This window comes from Bos indicus, chromosome 26, assembly GCF_029378745.1.
Source record: "Bos indicus isolate NIAB-ARS_2022 breed Sahiwal x Tharparkar chromosome 26, NIAB-ARS_B.indTharparkar_mat_pri_1.0, whole genome shotgun sequence".
NCBI classification, from domain to species: Eukaryota; Metazoa; Chordata; class Mammalia; order Artiodactyla; family Bovidae; genus Bos; species Bos indicus.
The window spans coordinates 42,967,350-42,992,084 of NC_091785.1; the positions used below are offsets into that span (position 1 = coordinate 42,967,350).

The 24,735-nt window shown below is 45.2% G+C and overlaps 1 protein-coding gene across 2 annotated transcripts in view; it reads right to left on the reverse strand.

Moving 5' to 3' along the window:
- The window catches only part of CPXM2 (carboxypeptidase X, M14 family member 2), a 136,712-nt gene that overhangs the window by 29,259 nt on the left and 82,718 nt on the right, over positions 1-24,735 (reverse strand). For both annotated transcript variants that reach the window (XM_070781051.1, XM_019953160.2), the window contains 3 exons: positions 13,889-13,973; positions 12,756-12,906; positions 4,385-4,473 (listed from right to left, as the gene is read on the reverse strand). In XM_070781051.1, the coding sequence (XP_070637152.1) occupies positions 4,385-4,473; positions 12,756-12,906; positions 13,889-13,973 (325 nt within the window). The remainder of the gene's footprint in view (positions 1-4,384; positions 4,474-12,755; positions 12,907-13,888; positions 13,974-24,735) is intronic.

Here is a 24,735-nt window from a genome sequence, read left to right on the forward strand (position 1 = left end):
TCCAGAGCAGGAAGATAGCTGAGGAAATTCTGATTCATCCTGCAGCACTTCAATGACAATTACGAAGCCAGCATGAGACATGGCTAATGATCCAACATGACGTGAGACAGTCTGGGCAAAGCGGCTAACCATAGTCTGATCAAAACTGCATGAATTCTGTGAACATAGAAACGCAAACCCTGGAGAGAAATGGAGTGGGGATGAAAGCCATGGGTTCATGGAGGATTAACCTTGAGATTTTTGGTTTGCATTTGATATGGATCCAATGTTGTTTATCCAATGGATTTTTAAAAAAATAAAGAAAGAAGTGAGAAGAGAAAAAGTCCTCTTCTATCATCTTAACTCATTTGCTTTGTCCGGATCAAGTGAAAAGGAATTCCAGAGGGAGGAATTCCAGAGAGAGCCAATGTAGGAGGTGTCCCATGGGCGCGAAGCTGGGCTTGCCTGTGGTCCTGCCCTGGCTTGCTGCCACCATCACCACCCCCATGGTCAAGAGCTCAGCGGTCCCACAGCCTGCTGCCCAGGACCATCCTTAGCTGCCCTGGAGATCAAAACCAGAAGACAGTTGGTGGAGTGCCAACCCTCCCACCTCCATGGTCCTGCTCCCCGTCCTTGCTGCTGGGACCCCCCCTCCTTCTGTCTCTTCCGGCCACAGGCCCTGGACCACAGCTGACCTCACCTGCAACCCCATCCCTTCCCAACCATGGCCAACGACGCCAGCCACCTCTCCCTCCTGTCCCCCACATATCTCCCCGCAACAACAAATCCCATACACTTTATGGATTTAAGACGATTGAGTGTCTGCTCTCATGGTCCCAAATGAAGGCGAAGGGTAAAGTCCATGCAGACACAGAGATGACAAAGCGATTATAAATGGTTACATGAGGTGTGAAGTCCTCTCAGTGCTGAGAGCAATTAACTCACTCTGCCTCACAGTATCAGTGTTCGCGAGACTGCCTCCAGCCTCCTCGCTCCCCTCCCCCTCTCCCCTCCCAAGCCCCCTGGGGGCTCCCTTGTGGGGAGCACAGTGTCTTATAAGCCAGTGCTCCAGAAAGAATTCCTCCACGAGTCGCTCACATTCTCATGATTTTCCCCTCCAAAGCAACAGCTGTTCTGTTTTCTCTTTTCACTCCCTGCTCCTGCGACTGCTTCTCATTTTTATGTTTTTGCAAATGTCTCTCTCAATACTAGGATAAACTAACATTGTCCCCTCACTTGAAGTAGAAAGATTTCTGCAGTCGTTTAGCAGACTCCCTACAGGGTATCGCTAAAAGTGCTGGCTTCTCTCCCATCCCCAGGAACCAGGAATCCAAATGGCAAGCCACTCTGGCCTGAACACTTCGGGATTGATAGATGCCCCCCCCCCCACCCAGGACAGTTTCCAGTTGCAGGGTCCAGGAACCTCGGAGTGGTCACCTACTGTCCCCTGCAGGGGCCGGTTGCCTTCCCAGGTTCCTCTTAGTCTGATACCTACCAAATGATGGGGACCAGAGTCCCTCAGGGTAATGAAGCACAGCCATTAGCTCTTTCGTATGAGAGGAGCCCTCATTCTCCACGTGGGACAACTGTTTAAAGATACCAGACTCTCTGTGCAGTGAGCTCATTTTACAATGCATTTAGATAGGTTGCTTTTGACATTAACTGTACCAGCTGAGTTGTTATTTGCCTCATTTCTGGGCACAAAGATATCCTGTGATGCCCACTGAACAAAGCTGAGTCAAGACACAAATGCTTCATAAAATGGAAGGTTGAGCGGAGTCACATCAACACCCGAAGATGGAGAGTGGCAGGGATGACTCACAGACTCAAGTCCGAGCCTATTAGCCTCACTTCTGCAGAGCCAGACAGCAAGACAATCTCCTTAGCATGTCCCACCTCCACATCTGTGCTGACAGGTGTCTGGAAGCTGTGTGAGGATCTCAGATTAAATGATATCAGGACGAACCCAGGTTTGTTGATTCCCTGTGTTGAGGCAGAGGGCCCATGTGGCGCAGCCTAATTGCTCCAACCTCAGGGAAGTCTCCTGCCCTCGTGCGGAGGCTGGCTCCCTCCCTTGCACCTTTGAGCCCTCGCTTTGAGCCATGCTCTCTTGGCCTTCGGTGAACACTTGTTCCTTAAACACCTTTGTGAGTCTATTTCTCTGCTCTGTCTCTTCAGGCAGATTCTTTGATATCTAAGGACTTCTCCATTTGCCAGCACTTCCCTGGGCTTTCTAGCACGAGGCTGGGGGAATGCTGAACAGGGGTTTCAGACAAAGCATGACAGCACTGGGCTGCTGTTTCAGCCCCTCCTACTAAATGCTTGGTCCACTCTCCCTTCCATACCCAATGTGCAAATGCTGTCAACAGCTCAGGAGTACCCGGTTTCTTTCTTTCTTATTTTGCTTTTAATTATCGTGGAGATGTTTATTTTTTTAATTACTTTTCTTTTTTCATAATTTTTATTTTTAATTGGAGGATAATTGCTTTACGATGCTGTGCTGGTTTCTGCCGTACATCAGCGCGAATCAGCCACAGGTATACACATGTCCCATTCCTCTTGGACCTCCCTCCCACCTCCCACAACATCCCATCCCTCCAGGCTGTCACGGAGCACCAGCCTGGGCTCCCTGTACTGTACAGCAGCTTCCCACCACCTGTCTATTTCCCACATGGCAATGTGTATGTTTCAATGCTACTCTCTCAGTTCGTCCCACCCTCTTCTTCTCCACTGTGTCTGTAAGTCTGTTCTCTATTGAGTCTCTATTCCTGCCCTGCAAATAGGTTTATCAGTACAGCTTTTCTAGATTCCACATATATTTATCATATAGTGTATGATATTTGCTTTCCTCTTTCTGACTTACTTCTGGAGTACCTGGTTTCTGTATCTATGTTTGAGGACAATTTCATCTGTAATGTCTTTTCCTCCTAACATTACTAAAGCACTAACAGCCATAAAGGTATCAACCAGCTGTTCTGAAACCTCCCTGTATATTAGAATCGCAAGCAGAGCTTTCATTAAAACTTTAGATCCCCAGTCCCTTTTCGTTCCAATTTTAGTATATGTGCTGCCGAAGCGAGCACCCAGTCCCTTTTCCTAAGGATTCTACTTCAATTGGCCTGAGGCAGGTTTCAAGTATAGGTATTTTTTCAGATTTCTTCCAGTGATTCTAATACTGAGAATCAGAGAATCAGAATAACAAGGGGGTGTTATATATTCCCTCAGTGACTCCATTTCTCCATCAGTAAGATAAGGACAACAATAATCTTGCACTCCCAGGGCGGTTATAGAGACTGACCAGGTTAACACACGTAAATTCCTAATGGAGGGAAATAGATGGAGGTGCTGTGTGAGAGCTTCCTGATCACTAGTGTTGTTCTAGATTCTTTTTCTTCTTCCGCTCTGCACATGACTAATGTCCTTGAACCAGTGTTACCTCTCAAGCCCACAGTGATTCTTCAGAACTACAGTATCTTTTTAATTAAAGTATACTTGACTTACAATATCAAGTTAGTTTTAGGAGTACAACAAAGTGATTCACTTATACATACATATATATATATATATATATATATATATATAATATATATGTTATTTTCCACTATAGATCATTACAAGATACTGACTGTAACTCCCTGTGCTATCCAGTAAATCCCGTTGCTTATCTGTTTTACATACAGTAATTTGGATCTGCTAATTCCACACTCCTAATGCATCCTTCCAACCCTCCCTTTCTCCCTTAGTAACCACAGTTTGTTCTCTATGTCTGTGAGTCTATTTTGCATATAAAATCATTTGTGTTATTTTTTAGATTCCATATATAAGTGGTGTCATACATAACATTTGCCTTTCTCTGCCTGACTTAACTTCAGTAAGGATAATTTTTTCTTAATTCATCCATGTTGCTGCAAATGGCAATGCTCATTCTCTTTTTATGGCTAATATTCCATTGTGTGTGTGTATATATATATGCCACATCTTTTAAAGCCAGTCATCTCTTGATGAACACACGGCTATGAACATTGGGACACATGAATCTTTTCAAATTAAAATTTTCATTTTCTCTGAATACATACCCAGGTATGGGATTGCTGGGTCATACGGTATAGCTCTATTTTTAGTTTTTGAAGGAAACTTCATACTGTTTTCTTGAGTGGCTGCACCAACTTCCCACCAACAGTGTGGGAGGAAGAGCTACAGTACTAAATCAGAAAGTTTGGGTTCGAATTCTGCTTCAACCCCCTGCTGGAAAGAGAGGCTTCCTCTGGGCGCCCCCAACCCCAACAAGGCATTCTTAACCTTGAAACCACAAGATTAAGTGTGGCCTCAACAAACCACAGAAACACAAACACCTAAATGCTCCCGGGCACGAGACAGATTTCCCTCTGACAAACCTGATTCTTACCTGACGCATCTCCTTGTGGTTGTGGTGCTTAAAATCCAGGTCGTCGGTGGTGGTCATTTCATTCCGTCGGTGGTAATAGTTATTCGGATCTAGGGACAGAAACATGGTTTTGAATTCATCCACATCACTCCTTTACTTATAGTGGCTCTGTTAGGGGCCTGATTCACGTGGGGACATAGCCCAACCTCCAGCTTCTAGCATTCGCACAGAGGTTAAAGAGCCAAATTTCAAGAAGCATTTTATGAGTCAGAACCAACCTAGTGGGGAAAGCACAGACCTGGAGCCAGAATGCCTGGGCTCCAATCTCTGCTCTTGTACTCTTGAGCTGCATGACCTTGGATAAGTCACTAGGGCAGTTTTTCCTTAGTGTTTTCACCCATAAACAGGGGAACAGTGGTGCCTCCCTCACTGATTCATTGTTAGTATTTGTTGTTCAGTCGCTCAGTCACGTGTGACTCACTGTGACCCCACGGACTGCAGCACGCCAGGCTTCCCTGTCCTTCACCATCTCCCAGAGCTTGCTCAAATTCCTGTCCATTGAGTTGGTGATGCCATTGTTATTTTATTAACAATGTTAATAAGTTGCTATTAACAATTTATTATAATATATGTACTATATATAATATATTAATAATATAAAATTGTTAGTGTCTGGCAAACTGTCACACTAAATGAAGGAAGGGATAGTGAATGAATGAATGAATTCATGAATGAACATCACAACTGCATGGAAATTTTTGGAAGTGTGGTGGACACTATCAGTTGCTCACCCAACATGCAGTCCGCTTCCATCCTTCCTAACAGGAGCCCTGTGTTGTTGGGAATCCCTGCTTCTCCACTTCTAGGAAACTGACTTCATGCCCTCAGCTGCAGGGGTACAACATGACTGGTCTAAGCCAATCAGAGCACAGCACCCCTGGCCACTCTTACTAGTCTGGACTGAAGGGAAGACCTTTACTGGCACAGAGGAGAGAGTGAGAAGAGAACCTCAATAGTTACCTAGTGAACCAACCCTAGATCCCCATCAACTTCCTCTGGGACTTTCAGTCAAGTGAGATAAAGAATTTCCCGAACTGCTAAGCCAGTGGGGGCTGTGCTTCTGTTGCTGAAGCCAAAGCACCCGAACAGGCATGATCAGGATGCATTAACAGTGGTGACCTCTGGGGACGGGGGAGGAGACGTCTATTCTTGACTTGATTCTCTTCTGTATAAACTGACTTCTTTCTTTCATTCTTATAAGCTGATACTGCTTATATAATTCCAAACTTATAAGCTGATACTGCTTATGTAATTCCAAAAAACAAAGAACACTCAGAAGAAAGGAGGGAAGAGGGAGCAGGAAGAGCTAGAAGAAGGATAAGGGGGAAAGGACCATCTCGTGGGCTCTAAGGACTCCTTCCTGACCTGACAAAAAGTTGCGAGATCTACAGAGCCTCAGCCAGGCTCACGACCGCCACCTCCATCTCCATGCAGCCAGGAATCCTCAACAGCTCAGGTCTCCTTGCAATGTAGAGAGACAGGTCAACCTACGAACTCAGGAACCACATGAGCAAAGCTAGAACCATAGCAGGTGTCTGATCCAAGTGGCTCCAAGGACAATTTGCAGGTGGTGGCCGTGGCAGGTGATGGAAGGAGGATCACTTGCTCCCAGTGGGGCCAGGAGCAAAGAGTCCCAATTCGTGCCACCAAACAAGGCCAAGACCAGCAACACCAGCTGCTTCCAAGATACAGCCTACACCTACTGAATCAGAATGCACGATTTTAAAAAATCCAGAAGCTTGAGAAGCACCATGTTAAAGTACTGAGGACACTGCCAGCAATATCACACACACTGAGACCACCTGAGCCGGCTGCCTGTCTGCATCCCACGGCCGCAGGGTGTGACTGCCACGTGGAACCAGGGATTCCCTTAAAGGCTGGCAGCAGGTTGAAAACCACACACAGACCCGAAGGCCAAAAAGGCGGCTTTTAATGATCACAAAAGGGTTTCCAGTAACACTATTAGAAGCAAATAATGTATGCAGGGGGTGAGGATGGGGGAGGTGGGCAGCAAGCTGGTATTCTGTTCAGAAAAGAAGCAAAAGCATCTCAGGTTTAGCAAAGGCCCCCAGTTCTGTTCCAAGCTCTCTCCTTTGGGGAGGGCCGGCTGACTGCATTGTCTGGCAAGCCACCTGCCCTTCGATTTCCAAACTTGTCGGTTTCAAAGTCAAGGTAAAGCACATTTTTCACACGACTTGACCCTGAATGTACCCACAAGCTGATTCCTAAGAGCTATTCACCACCCTCCAAGTCCCCAAAACCTCTTTCTAAAACTCTTTTTGAAATGCCCCTTTTGTCTTCAAACACAAGTTATGCCTTCAAGGTTCTTAAAAAGGACTGAAGAAAAGCCCAGAACTGTACATATGAAATATCTTCATGTTTGGTAACTTCCTTCCCTGAGACTAACCAATTTGTCTGAGGATATGGGTCCAAGTTGCAGAATTGTCTTGGAACCCCAGGTGAGCATTTTTCACAACTTTCCACCTTCCACCTTTTGTACAAATACTTCTTTACTTGTCTGCTTATTCTGATTGGATTAAGTTTTATGGAGACCCTCTTAGGAGCTCAACACTGTAGGTAAGTGAGAACCAAACTCAGCTGCCCCACCCTGGGGCCCAGAGTCTGCAGGCACACACTGTTATTCAGCCAAACCCACTGTCCTCTTTTTTCTTCTGTGGATAAAAGAATCCCTATCTCCTGTGCAGAATCTATCCCAGATGCTTCTGATGGAACAGCCTCGCCCAACACTCACGGGGATGGGCATGTGACCCAGGCCCAGCCCGTGAAAATACACATGTTCTGGCCACAGCCACTGGCTCAGAGATGATCCCAGGATACAAGCTGGGCTCATAAGATGATTTTCTCTCCAGAGCCATAGGAGGAGGGCCTCCTGCCGGAGTCAACTCACATGGTGGATGAGCTTGGGGTGTTAGTGGCCAAGCTCCCTGCCTGCAAGCTGGTGAGGAGGGGAGCCCTGACTGCACCAAGAAGACCCCGAGACTGTCAACCCTTTCTTTCCTGAAGCCAGAGTCACATCTACTTCTGGAACTTTTATTCCTGTGAACTAAAATTTTCCTTTTCTCCCCCTCCTCACTTCAGCGAATTTGAGTAGGACTTCCGACGTTTGAAACAGAAGGCCTGATTCAGTCTGCAAGACCTTATTCTCACAGATGGTGCCTTGGAGAATCAGCCTCCTGCTTCCTTTCATGTGGCTGGCTTCATGCATCAGATGTACTGAAAACCATCTTATTCCTTCTGGAACACCTTAGTTATGGGAATAAACTCACTCCAGATGGGGATCGAGGAGTCTACAACCTCCTCCCCCCTTCACTTCTCTTACTCAACGACTCAAAATCCTGCTCCATCCCAACAAGTCTACTTATTCAGCCCGTTTTGGGTTGAGTGATGTCCCCACCCCAAAGAGATATGTTGGAGTCCTGACCCCCAGGACCTTAGAACGTGACCTTATTTGAAGAGAGGGGTTTCACAGAGCTCATTGGGTATAAATAAGGTGCTTAGGGTGGGCCCCATTCCATTAGGACTGCATCTATCCAAAGCGGAAAGGTGAGCGCAGAGAGAAGCATTCGGGGAGACCATGTAATGATGTAGGCGGCAACGGGGGCGAGGCACCCACAAGCTGAGGAGCATCAGAATCAGACAGCAAACCACAGCAGCCCATGGGAGAGGCAAGAACAGACGCCGCCGCTCGGCCTCTCAAAGAAACCGCCCTGCTATGCCTTGATCTTGGACTTCTCGCCTCCAGAACTGAGATGATAACTCTGTTATCCAAAGCCACCCACTTCCTGGTACTGAGTTATGGCAGCTCTGGAAATGACTGCACACCCTGAACATCCCTGGCTCCTCACTGACGTGGACACACGCTCTTCTCCCAAATCCAGCACCAGCTCACTCCACAGGATGGTCAGAGTCGCAGAAGAAACCCCATTAGTGGCCATCCAAGGGAACACCCCAGCTCTCGGACCATTCCGCTCAGCTGTTTGCTGCTCTGGGGGCTGGGATCTTGCTTGATGGGAGGGAGTTCTCAACTGGGAGAGGAAAGGCTACCTTTACTGGACCAGGGGCTCTCTGCTATCTGCAGTCCCTGAGCTCATGATGCACTTTATCCAGAACAGGTGACTCCACAGACACTGCAGATTCGAGGTTACCCAGAGATGGAGGAAGGGGATTCGAAAGTGATTACTCAGTGAGTCCAGGGTGTTTTGGGGTCCATGACAAAGTTCTGAAAACCAGAGAGAGCCAGCGATCACACCGTCTTGTGAATACACTAAGCAGCACTGAACTGTATGCTTTAAAATGCTTAACTCCATGTTACATCGGTTTCACCTCATTTAAAAAGGAAAACAACGGCTGACCTCAAAGTGCTCTCTGAGGACTAACAGGACACGAGGAATGCAGCCACTGCAGCCCTTTTCCTTTCCTGCCACGAGGCCAGCCCCTCACCCAAGGAAATGCCCACTACCTATGGCTTCCCTGTCTGCAAGGCAGGAGACCTGGGTTCAGTGCCTGGGTAGGGAAGACCCCCTGGAGGAAGGCATGGCAACCCACTCCAGTATCCTCGCCTGGAGAATCCCATGGACAGAGGAGCTGGCGGGCTACAATCCATGGGGTCACACAGAGTCAGACGTGACTGAGTGACTAACACTTTCACTGTCACTCACGGCCTTATGATCACCCTAAGCCCTGACGCCTCAACAGAGAGCCTGAGCAGAGATGACCTGGCAGCAGCACAAATAGCACCAAACCCCTTCTGCAAGGTGCTCGGCTCCCTAATGAGGAGAAGCTGCGCTTGTCCAACCCCATGTGACTGTTCTTGTGACAAGGTCGCTCCAAGAGGAACAAGGGGAGACGTGGACCCCTGGCAGAGCTTGTTTTGATCCCAAGTCATTACTGTGAGTGAAAACATCAAACCCACAGCTCCACGTGGCTCCAAGAAGGGGGCAGCCTGACGTTCGTGTATCTTCCGCCCCATCTCCTGTAACCTGACCTTGCAGCACCTGCACTGAGCCGTCATCCGTGCTTATCTTCTGCCCCATCTCGTATAACCCACCTCACGGCATCTCCACCAGGCTGCTCGCCCAAGTCCAGGAAACCTTCTGATTAACCATGCTCAAGAGTATAGTTAAGTAGCATTACATAAATTCACACTGTTGTAGAAACAGATCTCTAGAATACTTTCATCTTACAAAACTGAAACTACAACCATTAAACAACCCTCCTCCTTTTCTGTTAGTTTGGAGCTTTTTTGTTGTCGCTGTGGTTCAGTCACTCAGCCGTGTCCGACTCTTTGCATGTCAGCATGCAGCGTGTCAGGCTTCCCTGTCCTTCACCATCTCCTGGAGTTTGCTCAAACTCACGTCCATTGAATCAGTGATGCCATCCAACCATCTCGCCCTCTGTCGTCCCCTTCTCTTCCTGCCTTTAATCCTTCCCAGCATCAGGGTCTTTGCTAATGAGTTGGCCATGTATAGGGTAATTCATGTTCTAGTTCAAAATTTCTAGAAACATTATTCATGAAGACTTAAAAAGCATCTTCCCCTTCCTCTGCCCCAACCTGAGGGTTCGCAGGGAAACTGAGTACAGAACAAAGAGAAGCAGAAGCAAAGGTAAATGAATTTTTCATAAACAAGAGTTTCGGGAAGAACAGACGCTGGGCGGTTGCATTACCAGCACAAAGTCATGCTGGGCTGAGTGACTGACTTGGTCGGGTCACCTCTGCCTCTGGCCTCATTAACTTGCACAAAGGAACCATGTTGACAGAAAGGCAACTGAACAAGACTTACCTACCCACGTGGCTGTGGGGACCCCTGAGCCACCCCAGGACCTCAGATGTGACCACCACCAGTGGCATGTACAAAGGCCAGCTCCCCTCCGGGCAGACTGCTAAGCAACTTCTAGAAGAAAAACGGCCCTAAATATTTGGGGTTGGAAAATAGAACCATTCCAAGGCCATACTTGAAACCCATCCAGATTTCACACTGTAACTCTGTCTTTGTGTTTAAATTGCCCCCAGGACCTGTCTTCAAACACACACACCAAGAATAACTTCACAGGAAAATATTTATTTCATGAGACTCTCACAGGCTGCCCTTTGCCCTCAACCGACAACAGATGAATTCCTGCCCTCAGAGAGAAACCGTGACCCTGCCCTTTAAAGCAAGCAGAGAGAGGCCATGCTGAGCAACCGAGCACAAAGCCGGCCTCACGGTCCCCTGCCTGGGTCTGTGTCTGCAGACGCAGTGAGCTCAGCAAAGCCCAGCAGGACCCCGGCGGCAGCGGGCAGGCCCTGTGATCGCCACCCCAGGATGAATGAGCCACAGAAGGGGGCCCGGGTCCCACACTGGGAGGCCTTCACATTTTCTCTGGACCCACCTTGAACACACACACTGCTTTCCCACCAGCAATCCCACCTCTTGCTGTTGTTCAATTGCTCAGTTGTGTCCGACTCTGCGACCCCATGGACTGCAGCACGCCAGGCTTCCCTGTCCTTCACCATCTCCTGGAGTTTGCTCAAACTCATGTCCATTGAATTGGTGATGCCATCCAACCATCTCAACCTCTATCGTCCCCTTCTCCTCCTGCCTTCAATCTTGACCAGCATCAGGGTCTTTTGTACCATCATCTAATTTAAGCAATAATCCCATAATTCACCCAATAATTTTGGACATGCACAATGACACAGAAACAAAGATGTCCACTGTGAAATTCTTAAGAATCAAACTGATTTTCCGACTGTATTTCCAATTTTCCAATCAAACAACTGAATTTCCAACTATAAGAGGCAGTTTGAAAACCTGAGATATGGTGGATAAAAACACCCACAAGATAGATGGTCTCCAATAGTGTTAGTGACATGAAAAAAGTTTGTAATCTAGTAAGCACAAGTAAGGAGCCAAGAATCTGTCTGGTGGGAAGGTAAGTAGATAGCAGGTGAGCAGACTTGTCTTTCTCACCAATAGAGTTTGTTTTGAATAAATTCATACTTGGCGAAGCAAGATCATGAGGGTTGAGGGAAAAGCAATGAATGATATGAAATACACTCTGAAAACTCAGTAAGTGTAAGTTCACGGTGGGGGCTGGGATGGCTATAGAAGTAGCATGATGGATATAGAAGCACCTGAGAGCATCAGAGCTGGTGGGGCCCCTCCTCCTGGCAGGGGACCCAGAGATAGTAAGGCCTGAGTTTCAGATAAGACAGGAACGCTGAGACTTCCCTGGAGGAGGAAGCACAGGAGAGTAACCCAAAGCTGTGCTCCTTGCTTGCCGTGGCCTGCTTGTGGGTGGACAGGAGGCGGAAATTCCTAGAGGCTCTGGTGAAGGGCCTTAGGAGTGTTCTGGAGGCCAGCTTCCTGCCCTGGAGATGTCTGGTGAGGATGAAGAAGCCGCCACAAAAGGTTCCAGTAGCAGTGTCAGCAGCTCAGTTGTGTCTGACTCTTAAGGACTCTAGCCCGCCAGGCTCCTCTGTTTGTGGGATTTTCCAGGCAAGGATACTGGAGTGAGTTGCCATGCCCTTCTTCAGGGGATCTTCCTGACCCAGGGATTGAACCTGGGTTTCCTGCATCGCAGGCAGATTCTTAACATCTGAGACACCAGGGAAGCCCACAAAAGGCTCCATACAGACACAAATCCCTAGGTTCTGAAAAGCCGACAGAGCTGCAAGCCAGACCGGATTAGCTTGTCCAGAGCAGACACCAGCAAAGCTCCACATGCAAAAAGCGCATGTTAATTCAAGCCCTTTATTTCCTTCCATCCTGGGGTTACACCCAACTCCATCATGTGAAAACAGGGAAAGGGGAACACAAGCCAAAGGAACAAGCACCCAAAGATTCAGGCAACCAAGTGGAGCTACTTAAACAGAAAGAGGCTTCACTATGTAAGCAGAGCGAGACTATGTACACGGTCAAGTTTGAAACTAAGTTCCGCCACGTCCTGTAACCAGTGTGGCAAGAGCACTCAAGGGCAACTAAACACGTTACCAAAAACATTTTATGTAATTTTTTGCCTGCTTCTGAGCAGCAGCGCTGGGTGAATTTTCAATCTTGAAATAAGCATCATCTTAAAGTCCCAGTGGGCAAAACCACAGCTGGCATGTTACCTTAATACCCCAAATGCTCAGAGTGTTTCTGAGTGTTGTTCTAGGAGATTTTCGTTTTCTTTTTGTTTACCTGTGTTTTCTAAATATTCTGCAATAGATGTGGTAATTTTCTTAGATGAGAAAAAGACTGTGTGGCTTATTTTTATTCACCTTGCTGGCTAAGCACCTGTCTTCCACCGGCGTTCCCTCCCTGCAGGAAGCACAGAAGGGCAGACCCACCTGGCAACGGGCAGCCAAGGATCTCCATCCTCATGCAGATGCTCCCATTATCGAACCAGGACTGGGGGTTTATGCGGATGTAGCGTGCCACCATGGGGACGGGCAGCTCGTTCAGTACAGGGATCTCCTTTTCACTGTTTCCTTCAAATATCTATTTATGCACAAGGGGGAAAAGGAGACTCTTTTAGAGCTTGATTATCAAGTCATGAAAGAGTCAGTAATTCACTCAGTCCGCAAGATTTCATTAAGGCACATCTAAATGTGAGGTCGGCATTTGGTGGGGGGGATGGGGAGGAGAAATGGATCAGGCCTGGACCCTGCCCTCAGGAAGCACCCATCTAACGGGGGCGGAGCTGGGAGGAGGAGGACGGTTAAACTTAGACATCGTAGGTGAAATCTATTGGTGTCATGGCAGAGAGACAGCCACAGAGCTTTGGGATTTCTGAAGAAGGAAAGGACCAGGTGAAGCTTTGGGGATTAGATGCCATTTGAACTGGCCTTGAAGGAAAACTCGAGATGCAGGAACGGGAGGGATGCTAGAGAAAAGGAAGTGATGGCTGGAGGAGCTCAGACATTGGATTCAGCGGAAGAGCAGCCACCTCATTTTTACTGGAACACAGAGGAGTGGGTACAAGTCGGGGGTGGGGCTGAGAATGGGAACGAAGGCCAAAACAGAGGCTGCAGGCAGGCTGTGGGAGGCACTGCACCGTGATAGGAACTCGCACTTGAGAACCCGAGGAAGAGGGCAACAGGGTCAGAACTGGCTAGCTTGGAGGGAGGCATGGAGCTGAAAGGCCAGGTAAGTAAAGTAAGTTCAGGAACTATTTTAACTGAAGAGCCGTGTGGGCACCAACATAGCCCACATCCCACTGGTCTTCCAGGGCTGACCTGTGACCTGCGGAAGATACCACATCGCAGCAACTCTGACTTTTACACGAGCCCTGAATGTGGACCCCGTGGTTCTGAGCATCAGGACACGGAAAGGGGGGTCAGCATCCATCACTCTGGATGGTTGGTTTGAGTTGGCACAGAATCAGCCAACATCCAGGTGCAAATGCTGGCTGGGTGTCCACCGCCTCTCTCTGGAGAACCCTGACAGCCAGATCCCCAGGGCATGGTTAGAGGGGACTCACCATGTCTCCAGATCCATTCTTAACAGTGACCCATGTATGGCTGTCATTGCTCACCATGACCTTATAGGAGGTCACCCAGTCACTCCTAAGGAAAAATAAAACATCATTGGGACTACGCGCTTAAGAAAGTTTCCTTCTTCCACACAGAGGTTCAGCAATAGGCAAAGGGGGTCCCAGAGGTGGACAGCGTGGGGTCACAGCCTGACCCAACTCTCACCCTCCCTGTGGCCTTGGCTAGTTAAGTGACACATCTGTGCTACAGTTTATTCACCCATGAAATGGGAATCATAAAAGCACCAAGCTTAAAATATTAATGTAAGCAGTAAATGCTTTCATACCCTTTAAACACTTAGGACAACGCCTGGCCCCCAATAAACATTAAAAGTCTGTCACGCACATAAAGATTGACAGATACTTGCTTGTTTGTTTATATGGAACACTGACATCACACGTAGTAGCAGAGTTCCACATGGAAAAGTAATCTCAGTAAAAGTGGAAAAGTCAGTCTACAAACTTCGTTTGGAAAACTGATTTGGGAATGTAACAAATGAGATCCCACCAGCCACAAACACAGCAGCCTGAGTCTCTGAGAGATAGTAGGTTTCTCCTTGGCTGTCAGAGCCGGGCAGACAAGTCCCTGACCCCACCTCCAGCAATAATCCAGAGATATCCAGGCCCCAGGCCAGATCCCTGTCACCACATCCTACTGCACAGAAATTACTGAGGGAAAAAGAGCCAAAATATGACTTCCCAGTGTGGAGGTCAATGTGGTAGGCTAGGCAAAAAAAAAAAAAGACTTTTTCCCCCTTTGCCTCAGTTTTTTATAGCATCATTTATTAAAGCAATGGAGGAAAGTCTTCCCGAGCATCTTCCTTTTTAAATTTTTAAAATATTGGAACTAAAAGCACCAAAGGACTAATCTCTTAGAACATTCCACCAGCTGAAGCATTTGGAATCCTTGTTTTCTGACTGTGAAATCTCCTTGGACTCAGGATCCAGATAGATCGCAAGAAGGTTCCCCTTGTCAGGCTCCTCTGTCCATGGGATTCTCCAGGCAAGAATACTGGAGTGGGTTGCCATTCTTTTCTCCAGGGGATCTTCCTGACTCAGGGATCTAACCCTGTTCCTGCATTGCAGGCAGATTCTTTACCATCTGAGCTACCAGGGAAACCCAAAAGTTATTATTCTTAGGTGCTTTTATACGAGCTTGGGAACCAATCTTCAGCTGAACCTTCTCCCTTCTTCTTTCACCTGCCCACCAGCTTTGTGTGAGTACCTGCTGGAAGCCAGGATTTATCAAGCAACACGCTCCTCCTAGGGAGGTTAAGGACTTGGGCCCATGTCTGTGTGGGCCCAATAAGGGCCCAATAAGCAAACCTTCTGAAAGGCACTTCAGCAAGTGCTCAGATCCTTTGCACTGGGAAATTATCTTCACCCCAAATAGCAACCTGTTTCCCACATTCAAATCATTTTCCAATGGCTTGCATCCTTAGTTCCTTGGCCATCTGTTTTTCTGCTGATCACGCCCCATGGCGATCCCGCCAGGCAGGCGGCAGAAGTAAGGGGTGTATCCTGCACAGTGGAGATGATGAATTCAGGAAGCCTCTCAAAAGAAGCTGGGCTTCCCAGGTGGCACAGCAGTCAAGAATCCGCCTGCCAACGCAGGAAACACAAGAAATACGTGCTCAATCCCTGGGTCAGGAAGGTCTCCTGGAGAAGGAAATGGCAACCCACTCTGGTATTCTTGCCTGGGAAATCCTATGGACAGAGGAGGCTGGTAGGCTACAGTCCATGGGGTTGCAGAGTCAGACACAACGGAGCATGCTCAAAAGAAGCACATGAACAAAAAGAGAGGTATGGAAAGAAAAATTCAAACAAGTTCTCCAAAGAAAAGGAGGGAGAGAAAAAAAAACAAAGGTTGAAAACCAAAAAACGATTTCTCAAACTTAATGAAAAGACTTGCGTTCGGAGGGTGATTAATTGCGTATGTGGTTCAGCCCTCTCTTCTGACCCGCAGACCTGCACCGTGTCCTCCTGCCTATCCGACCCTCCACTTAACGTCTCAGCCACGGCCAAACTGAACCTGCGCTCAAACCAACTGATTCACTTCGTCCACTCTGTGCCCCGACTGGGGAGCCCTTGCCCCAGGAAAACACTGCCAGCCACCCAGGGCAACAAAATCCCAGAGTCCTCTTGGTTCCCCACCCTCCCTTTCTCCCTGATAGTATTCATCACCAGGTTTTGTCAATTTTACCTCCCAGAGCTTTCTAGAACCTCCCACTCCCCCCAGCTCCACTGCACCATCCAGCCCTTCTCTCCAGCCAGGACTACTGCTGCTGCCTCCAAACAGTCTTGTAAATTTTAAACTGCCCTCCAGTCTATCCTGCAGTCAGAGGCTTACTTTTTCTAATGAAATATTACCACATCACCCCCTGCTTAAAGTATCACTCTTATCTTAGCATTAAGACCAAATTGCTCACTGTATTCTACAAAACCCTTGCTTACCTCTTGTTTTCCACGCCTTTCTCTCAATCCCTGATACCGATTACACTCTCTCTTGCCTCAGGGCCTTGGCACACACTGTTGCATTTGTCTGGACTCCTCCTGTCCTGTCCCCTGTCTGCCTCTAAACTATTAGGATTCAGTTCAAAATATGAATTTCAGTTGTGATTTCTTCTTTGACCATGAACTATCTAAGAGTACAATTTTAAATTTCCAGGTACTAGAGGTTTTCCGGTTATCTATTTACTGCTGGTTTCTAGTTTAATTTCATTGTGAACAGAGAACATACTTTGAATCATGTTGATCCTTTGTTGAGACCTCCTTTATGGCTCAGCATGTAGTCAGCTTTGGCTAATGTTCTATGTGCACTAAAACTCACTGCAGTTCTGTGATTGCCGTGTGCAATGTTCCACACATATAATTTTGAACAAATGTTGGGCTTTCCTGGTGGCTCCCTGGTAGAGAATCCGCCTCTGATGCAGGAGAGGCATGAGACATGGGTTTGATCCCTGGGCCGGGAAGATCTCCCATAGGAGGGCACGGTAACCACTCCAACACTCTTGCCTAGAGAATATTATGGACAGAGGAGCCTGCTGGGCTACGGTCTCTAGGGTCGCCAAGAGTAGACACGACTAAAGCAACTGAGCGCGAGCACGATTAACTATGTTGTTCAGGTCTTCTGCATCCGTGATTTTTTGTCTGCTTTTTCTAACAGTTATGGAAAGAAGTGTGTAAAAAAGATGCCAAACTGGCTGTGAGTTTATCTGTTTCTGCTAGTTCTCCCACTTTTGCTACATACACTATGAGGCTATGCTGTTGAGCACATACAGATTTGAGGTTGTGATATATTTTTTGTAGATTGACTTTTATGATTATGAAATATGCTTTTTAAATCTCTATCAATGCCTCTTGCCTTACAGTCATTTTGTGTAATAGTAGGAGAGCTAACCATGCTTTGTTTTGGTTAAGATTGATATATTTCTTAATTCTTTACTTTTAACCTCTGACATAGTTTAAATTTAAACTATTTAAACTGTGTCTCTCATGAATTTTTTTCTTAGGTACAGTATGATAATATTATTCTTCTATTGGATAATATAGTTCATTTAAATGTAATTAGTATTATATTTAGATTTATATTTACCACCTTACTATTTCTTTTGTAAGAAGAAATTTGTATTTTGTAATGAAATAGATTTCATTTTCCTTTTTGAATTTTCATTTTATGATCAAATATTCTTACTATTCCATTTTTTTCTTTATTAATTTGCTAGTTAAATATTCACACTATTCTTTTCGTAACTAACCTAGAGATTACACATGTATCCTTGAATTAGTAGTCTTATTCAAATTTTAATTTCTAACACTTTCATGATAATACCAGAACCATACAATAATTTAAGTCCATTAATCCCTCTGCTTTTTGCATGATTTCAGAATTTATTTTTAATTCTATAAATTCTTTAAATTTTCTAAGATATTTACTACTCCTGCTTTGTATCATTAGTAATTGTAAACCTACTTATTTAACCTTTCTGCTAGCCTTCATTCATTTTTGCATTTTCATATTTCCATCTGGGAAAATATTCTTTCTGCTTGAAGAACATCCTTTGATATCCCTTTTAAAGCTGATACGTTGGCAATAAGTTTCTAGGTTTTTATTGTCTGAATCAGCTTCGTCTCACCTTCATTTTTGAATGATATTTTTTTCTGGGAATTCTAGGTTGACGTTTTCTTTCAGTACTTTAAAATATTTGATTTCATTTTTTTTATTTCATTAGCTTCTGAGGCATTGCTTCATTTGCACGCACACATTTTGAAACTACTGCTGTGACATTTAGTAAAAGTACAATGAGAGTGGGAGTGGAGAAATGAGCATGAACCATTGTAGCTTAAATCCGGCGCTGTTGTTTACTAACTACATACACTTGGCAAGCTGCCTAATCTTTCCAAAAATAATAAGGCTACCTACCAGGAAGTTATATATTTATATATTCATTTATACGCTGAGAGAGGCTATACTACATTAAGGCCTCAGGCTTTGAGATCAAGAAGCCCAAACCAAACTCCTAGTCCTTCCACTTAGCAACTGTGACCTGCATGAGAGTCATGTGATCTCTGAGGCCCAGCTGCAAGGCGACTGGAAGGTCACTCTACGCCTTTGCACAGTGAGTAAGGGATGAATGAGGTAATGCATGTTGAGTCCAAGGCAACTGGAAGGTCACTCTACGCCTTTGCACAGTGAGTGAGGGATGAATGAGGTAATGCATGTAGAGTCCAAGCACAGCGCCTGGAACATAATAACTGCTCCATAAATCCGAGCTCTTCATATGAACAATGTATCATAATTAATATACTGCCCAATGCTATGCCAGCATCTAGGACTATCAATTGAACTGTAAACGTAACTCAGATGCTCCCTTCAGACACTTTCAGAGAACCACTGATATCCAAGCCTAACCCTTCAGGCCCTAGTAATGATAATAATCGGGGCTGTCACAGCTATAAAAAAAAAATTAAGAATTAATTACTTTTAAATTAAATTTAAGCAAGTTGATAGTCCAGGGTAATAGAAGAGAAAGATTTGCCAATCAGTAATGCTGGGGTGTGGAAAAGGAAACAGCAACCCACTCCAGTGTTCTTGCCTGGAGAATCCCAGGGATGGCGGAGCCTGGTGGGCTGCTGTCTATTGGGTTGCGCAGAGTCGGACACGACTGAAGCGACTTAGCAGCAGCAGCAGCAATGCTGGGGTGGGATTGATTTGTGTCTAAAAGTTCTATCTGCCCGAAAAGATTAAGACAACGTGGAATGTGTTAAATCCTGTTTCTAACCCTGCAGCTACTACACTGCCAATACAATTCCAGCCTCTGAACTACAAAGACAAAGCCTGCACGATCTATTTACTCAAGATGTTTACAGGTTAATGAGGCAGAAGGGGAAGTAAACTAGAAATTTCAAGAGACTATGATTAAGTGCTGTGATGAGGTGAGTGCAGGAAGTTGTGGCAGGGCAGAGAAAGGGTGTGCAGCCCAGAGGAATGAAGGAGGCAGGGCGTAGGTTAATGAATGCAACATACTCCTTATCGAAGGTAAAAGTCACATATTTCATCCTTTGTGACAGACACATCCATGCGATTAGAGACCCAGCTTTAAAAATCAGAGCTATAATGCCCCGCGCTTCCTGGTCTCCTAATCCGTGGGGAAGGCTTGAAATTCACAGCACTTTGTGGCTTTTTCCAGTTCCCTCAGAGAGGTTTTCCACATCACAGAACCACCTTGACATTTAATTCTCTGTGACTGGAGATTTCAACTACAAGCAAAGCAGCCCAAGTAAAGAAGGGTTTAATGTCAAAGACTTCCCGCTACAGAAAGACTGAGAAGCCACGCTGACTCTCCTTTGGGCTCCAGCCACCTCCCTCACTTAGAACAGAAATTAAAAAAACAACGCCCCTCCCCCCAAATCCTATCCTTATATGAGATTCCCACCAAACCAGCCTTCCTTCAGATCAGGAAACAGGAGGTGGGCTACAAAGGAAAAAAACTGGAACACATTCAGATAATTAACTTGATGTTAATTTGGTTGAAATAAAAGCCAAGAACGTCCATCATCTAAATACTTACACAGCTTTCTACTTCAGTACGACTAGCTGCTGGTTACGTTAAAACAACTGAATGTTTTAAAACATCAGAGTGCTAGAAAGCAAGTCAAGGAAATCTCTAAGGGGGAAAAACAAAAACAAAAAAGATCTGTGAACTGAAAAAAAAAACATGAACAGTAAGCAAAGAAAAGGAGCAGAGTTGCCCCAGAGAAAAACGGATATAGCAGTGCTGGAATCAAAACAGTAAGCCTGGGGACAACAAAAGACAGGAACGCTGATTCAGGGACTTTTTCCTGGGCTCTCAAAGGGGGCTGAAATGGCTTCAAAACATTAGCATCCACCTGGCTCCCCAAAGAAGCACCCATGAATCCTCTCTAAAGAAAAGAATCTTCAATTTAGGTTCTCAACAATTTCACTAAGTTCCATTACATAGACACTCACAATTAAAAAATATATATATATATCATTAAACACACAAGAAAACATCCTCCATGGGAAGGAAGTAACAGAAGCAAGAAGCAAAAAATTCAGATCCCAATGAACTTACCTATCTACAAAGAAAACTCAAAAGAAGCTAGAAAAGTTATTAGATCTGATAAGAGAGTTCAGCAAGATGACTGGACATAAGGCAACTATACAAAAATTGACCACAGCTCTATACATCAGCAGCCAAAAATAAAGTACCTAGAAATAAAATAAACAAAAGATGTACAGGGCATGTGTGGAGAAAACTTTATTGAAAGACATTTTAAAAGACATAAATAAGTGGAGATTTATATACTATGCCCATGAAGAGAAAAGTATGTCAATTCTAAGCAAAACATCTCAATAGCATAGTAGAGAAACTTTGACAAATTGATACTAAAATTTACATGGAAGAAAATAATCAAGACTCTTTATAGGAAAAAGAAACAGGGTGAGTGGGAATTGCCCTATTAAGATACTAGGATTTATTTTAAAGTTTTAGTAATTAAGACACATTATAAATGGAACAAAACTGAGAGTCCAGAAACAGACCCATTCCTTGACAGAGATGTCATATATCAATGGGAAATGCGAAAGTGAAAATCACTCATTCGTGTCTGACTCTTTGCAACCCCATGGACTATTGAGTCCATGGAATTTTCCAGGCCAGAACACTGGAGTGGGTAGCCTTTCCCTTCTCCAGGAGATCTTCCCAACGCAGGGATCAAATCCAGGTCTCCTGCATTGCAGGCAGATTCTTTTCCAGCTGAGCCCTAAGGGAAGCCCAAGAACACCGGAGTGGGTAGCCTATCCCTTCTCCAGGGGATCTTCCCGACCCAGGAATCGAACCGGGGTCTCCTGCACTGCAGGTGGATTCTTTACCAACTGAGCTATCAGAGAAGCAATGGGAAATAAACTATTACAAAACCTGTCTGAAGGCAACTGGGCTATTAATATAAAAAGAAGTTGAAATTGGATTGATATTTCACATCTTTTACAAAAATCATAACCAGAAGTATCAACTATTAAATGTGAGAAGCGAAACTTTAAAAAATTAAAGAACATATGGGAGAATCACTGTAACCATGAGGTATGAAAGGATTTTCTACATGATACAATATAATCATAAAATACAAGCAAATTGAACTAACTAAAAATAAAAATTTTTTACTTTTCAAGAGACATCATAAAGAAACCAGTAACAGAAATCTTAAGCTGGGAGAATATACTTTGACACATTTAATTAACAAAAGGATTAGTATTCAGAATATGTATTTTTTAACTCTATAAAACAATGAGACAAAGGAAAAAAAACAACATAAACGGCAAGCAACATGGTAGGTATTTCACAGTAAAGGTAACAAAAAAGCAAGTAAATATGGGAAAAGAAGTTCAACCCTATTAGTAATTAGGGAAATGAAAGTTAGGACGACAAGGGAAGATACTGCTTTATATTGAAAAGACAATGCTTATATTGAAGATTTAGGAGAACAGCAATACCAAAATGCTGGTGAGAATGCAGAACAACAGGAACTCTAAAACACGACTGGAGAAGGAGAGGCTACTTGGGCAAGCACTCTGGAAAATGACTTGTCCTTATTCCATTAAACTCAACATTTACACACTTTCCACCTCAGCAGTTCTACTCCAAGTACATACCACGAAGCTGCCCTCGTACATGTGCTCCAAGAGATATATACAAGAATGTTAACAGCAATATTATTTTTAAGACCAAGAAAATGTATAATAAAATAATAAAAAAACTGAAACGGGAACAATCCAATCTCCGTGAAGGACAGTGGATAAATCGTGGCATATGGTCCATCCTAAAGAAAATCAGCCCTGAATGTTCATTGGAAGGACTGATGCTGAAGCTTCAGTACTTTGGCCACATGATGTGAAGAGATGACTCACTGGAAAAATCAATCATCATTTTCCTGATGCTGGAAAAGACTGAACACAAACAGAGAAGGGTGGCAGAGGATGAGACGGCTGGAGAGCATCACTGACTCAGCGGACATGGATTTCAGTGAACTCCAGGAGATGGTGGAGGGCGGGAAAGCCTGGCCTGCTGCAGTCTATGGGGTCCCAAAAAGTCAGACATGACTTAGTGACTGAACAGGAACAACAAATTTACAAGGTCAAACACAGAACAAATTAACGAACTACAGTCATAGGCAACATGAATGACCCTCTGAAGCATAAGTTTGGGGGGAAGACAAGTTTAAAAAGCTAAATAAAGAACAAAATCATTTTTATAAATCCCCCCAAAAGAAAACTGTTTGCATGTGTGATACATGATAAGACTTTTTTAAAAGGTAAGGGGATAATAGATAAATAATAAAGAGAACAGTTTTACTTCTGGGAAGAAGCATCTAGGCAGGATGAGGAAAGAGCACATAAATAGTTGCAATAGTATTGGCAATGTTCCAGTTCCTCAGGTGTGCAGTCGGTTTGTGACTGTTGGTTTTATTATGATGAAAATGAAATGTCAGTCGCTCAGTCATGTCTGACTCTGTGATCCCACAGACTGTAGCCCACCAGCCTCCTCTGTCCATGGGATTCTCCAGGCAAGAATACTGGAGTGGGTTTCCATTCCCTTCTCCAGGGGATCTTCCTGACCCAAGGATCAAAGCCAGGTGTCCTGCATTGCAGGCAGACTATTTACTGTCTGAGCCACCAGCTGCTGCTGCTGCTAAGTCCCCATAGATGGCTGCCCACCAGGCTCCCCCATCCCTGGGATTCTCCAGGCAACACCAGGGAAGCCCTTTATTATGATACCACCTTCAGTAGTAGGGGCTTCCCAGGTGGCACTAGTGGTAAAGAACCCACCTACCAAGAGACATGGGGTTCCTAAGTCAGGAAGACCCCCTGGAGGACAGCATGGCAGCCCACTCCAGTACTCTTGCCTGGAAAATCCCATGGACAGAGGAGCCTGGTGGGCTACAGTCCATAGGGTCGCAGAGTCAGACACAACTGAAGCGACTGAGCATGCACGGACCTCAAGTATACATTACATCAATGCTTTTGTATCCATCAAACATTACACAATGACAAAGACAAAATATTTATTTGAATGTTATGGGCTAAGCTTCTGCACAGGAAAACGGCCCAATCATCTCTTGGGACAGGATGTAGGTGAAGATGCTACATTCACCCTTGAAAACATATTTTAAGGAAAAAACAAAAATACTTGCCCTGGTAATTTCCTATAAGGGGCTTCCCTGGTGGCTCAGTGTTAAAGAATCCACCTACCAAGGCAAGAGACACAAGATCCCCTGGAGAGGGAAATGGTAACCCACTCCAGTATTCTTGCCTGGGAAATCCCATGGACAGAGGTGCTTGGGCTGCAGTCCACAGGATTGCAAGACTCGAACACGACTTAGCAACTAAACCATTGCCACCAACTTTTTATAAATATACAGTTTTCCTCTTCTTTGAAAGAGCAACTATACTAACACTTCCTAATAATAACTCGTACGCCCCCAGCCTTCAGTTTACAAACTGTTTCCACACACGTGGCCTTACTGTATCTCAGAAGAACAAGTCGAGTGTCTCAGCAAGGATGTGGCTGTGAAGTGGGAGGAAAGGGTCAGATTATGTTCATTCCTGCTCCTTCATCCTGGAAGCTCCAGTCTCCCATTCTTTGGTTTTCGTCATACTCCTCTTTTCCCTTGGCTCTGGGTGCAGAATTTTAGTACCCCCAGATCAATCACCAACCTGATCTCACCTGATCTCATGAGTCCTTCCCAACATCTTTCACTTTGCTTCCAAGAAACACGGAATGCAGTCAGAGAGCAGATCAGCATCATCACTATCCTCTAACAACTGTCATTTGTGAAGACTAAATGAGCTCGCGTATAGATATGCATCAACTCCGGTGCTCAGGAACATAGCAGATGTACTGGAAGTATAATCCCATCCTCTTTTGAACCTCCTGATAAAAATAATAGGACCTGACAAGGAATGTTAGGTACCAAACTGGAACAGATATGTCTGGATGATGGACTGCAAGTAACAGGATATAAAGCTTTCCAAGTAGTCTGGAACTTTGGTTTCTGCCCAGAGCAGGCCAAGTCTCTCCAGCTTGCAAAGCTCTGTATTCTGGCCAGTACAAACATGCCCACTCACACCATGCATACACACACACACACACACATCTAATAGACCCACAATTATCACATGAATCAAAGGATCCATGTTCACTCTGAAATGTCTGCTCCCAAGTCCCCCTGCTTTGGGCTTTATGCTCACTGGACTCTCATTTTGACCTCTAGACTTT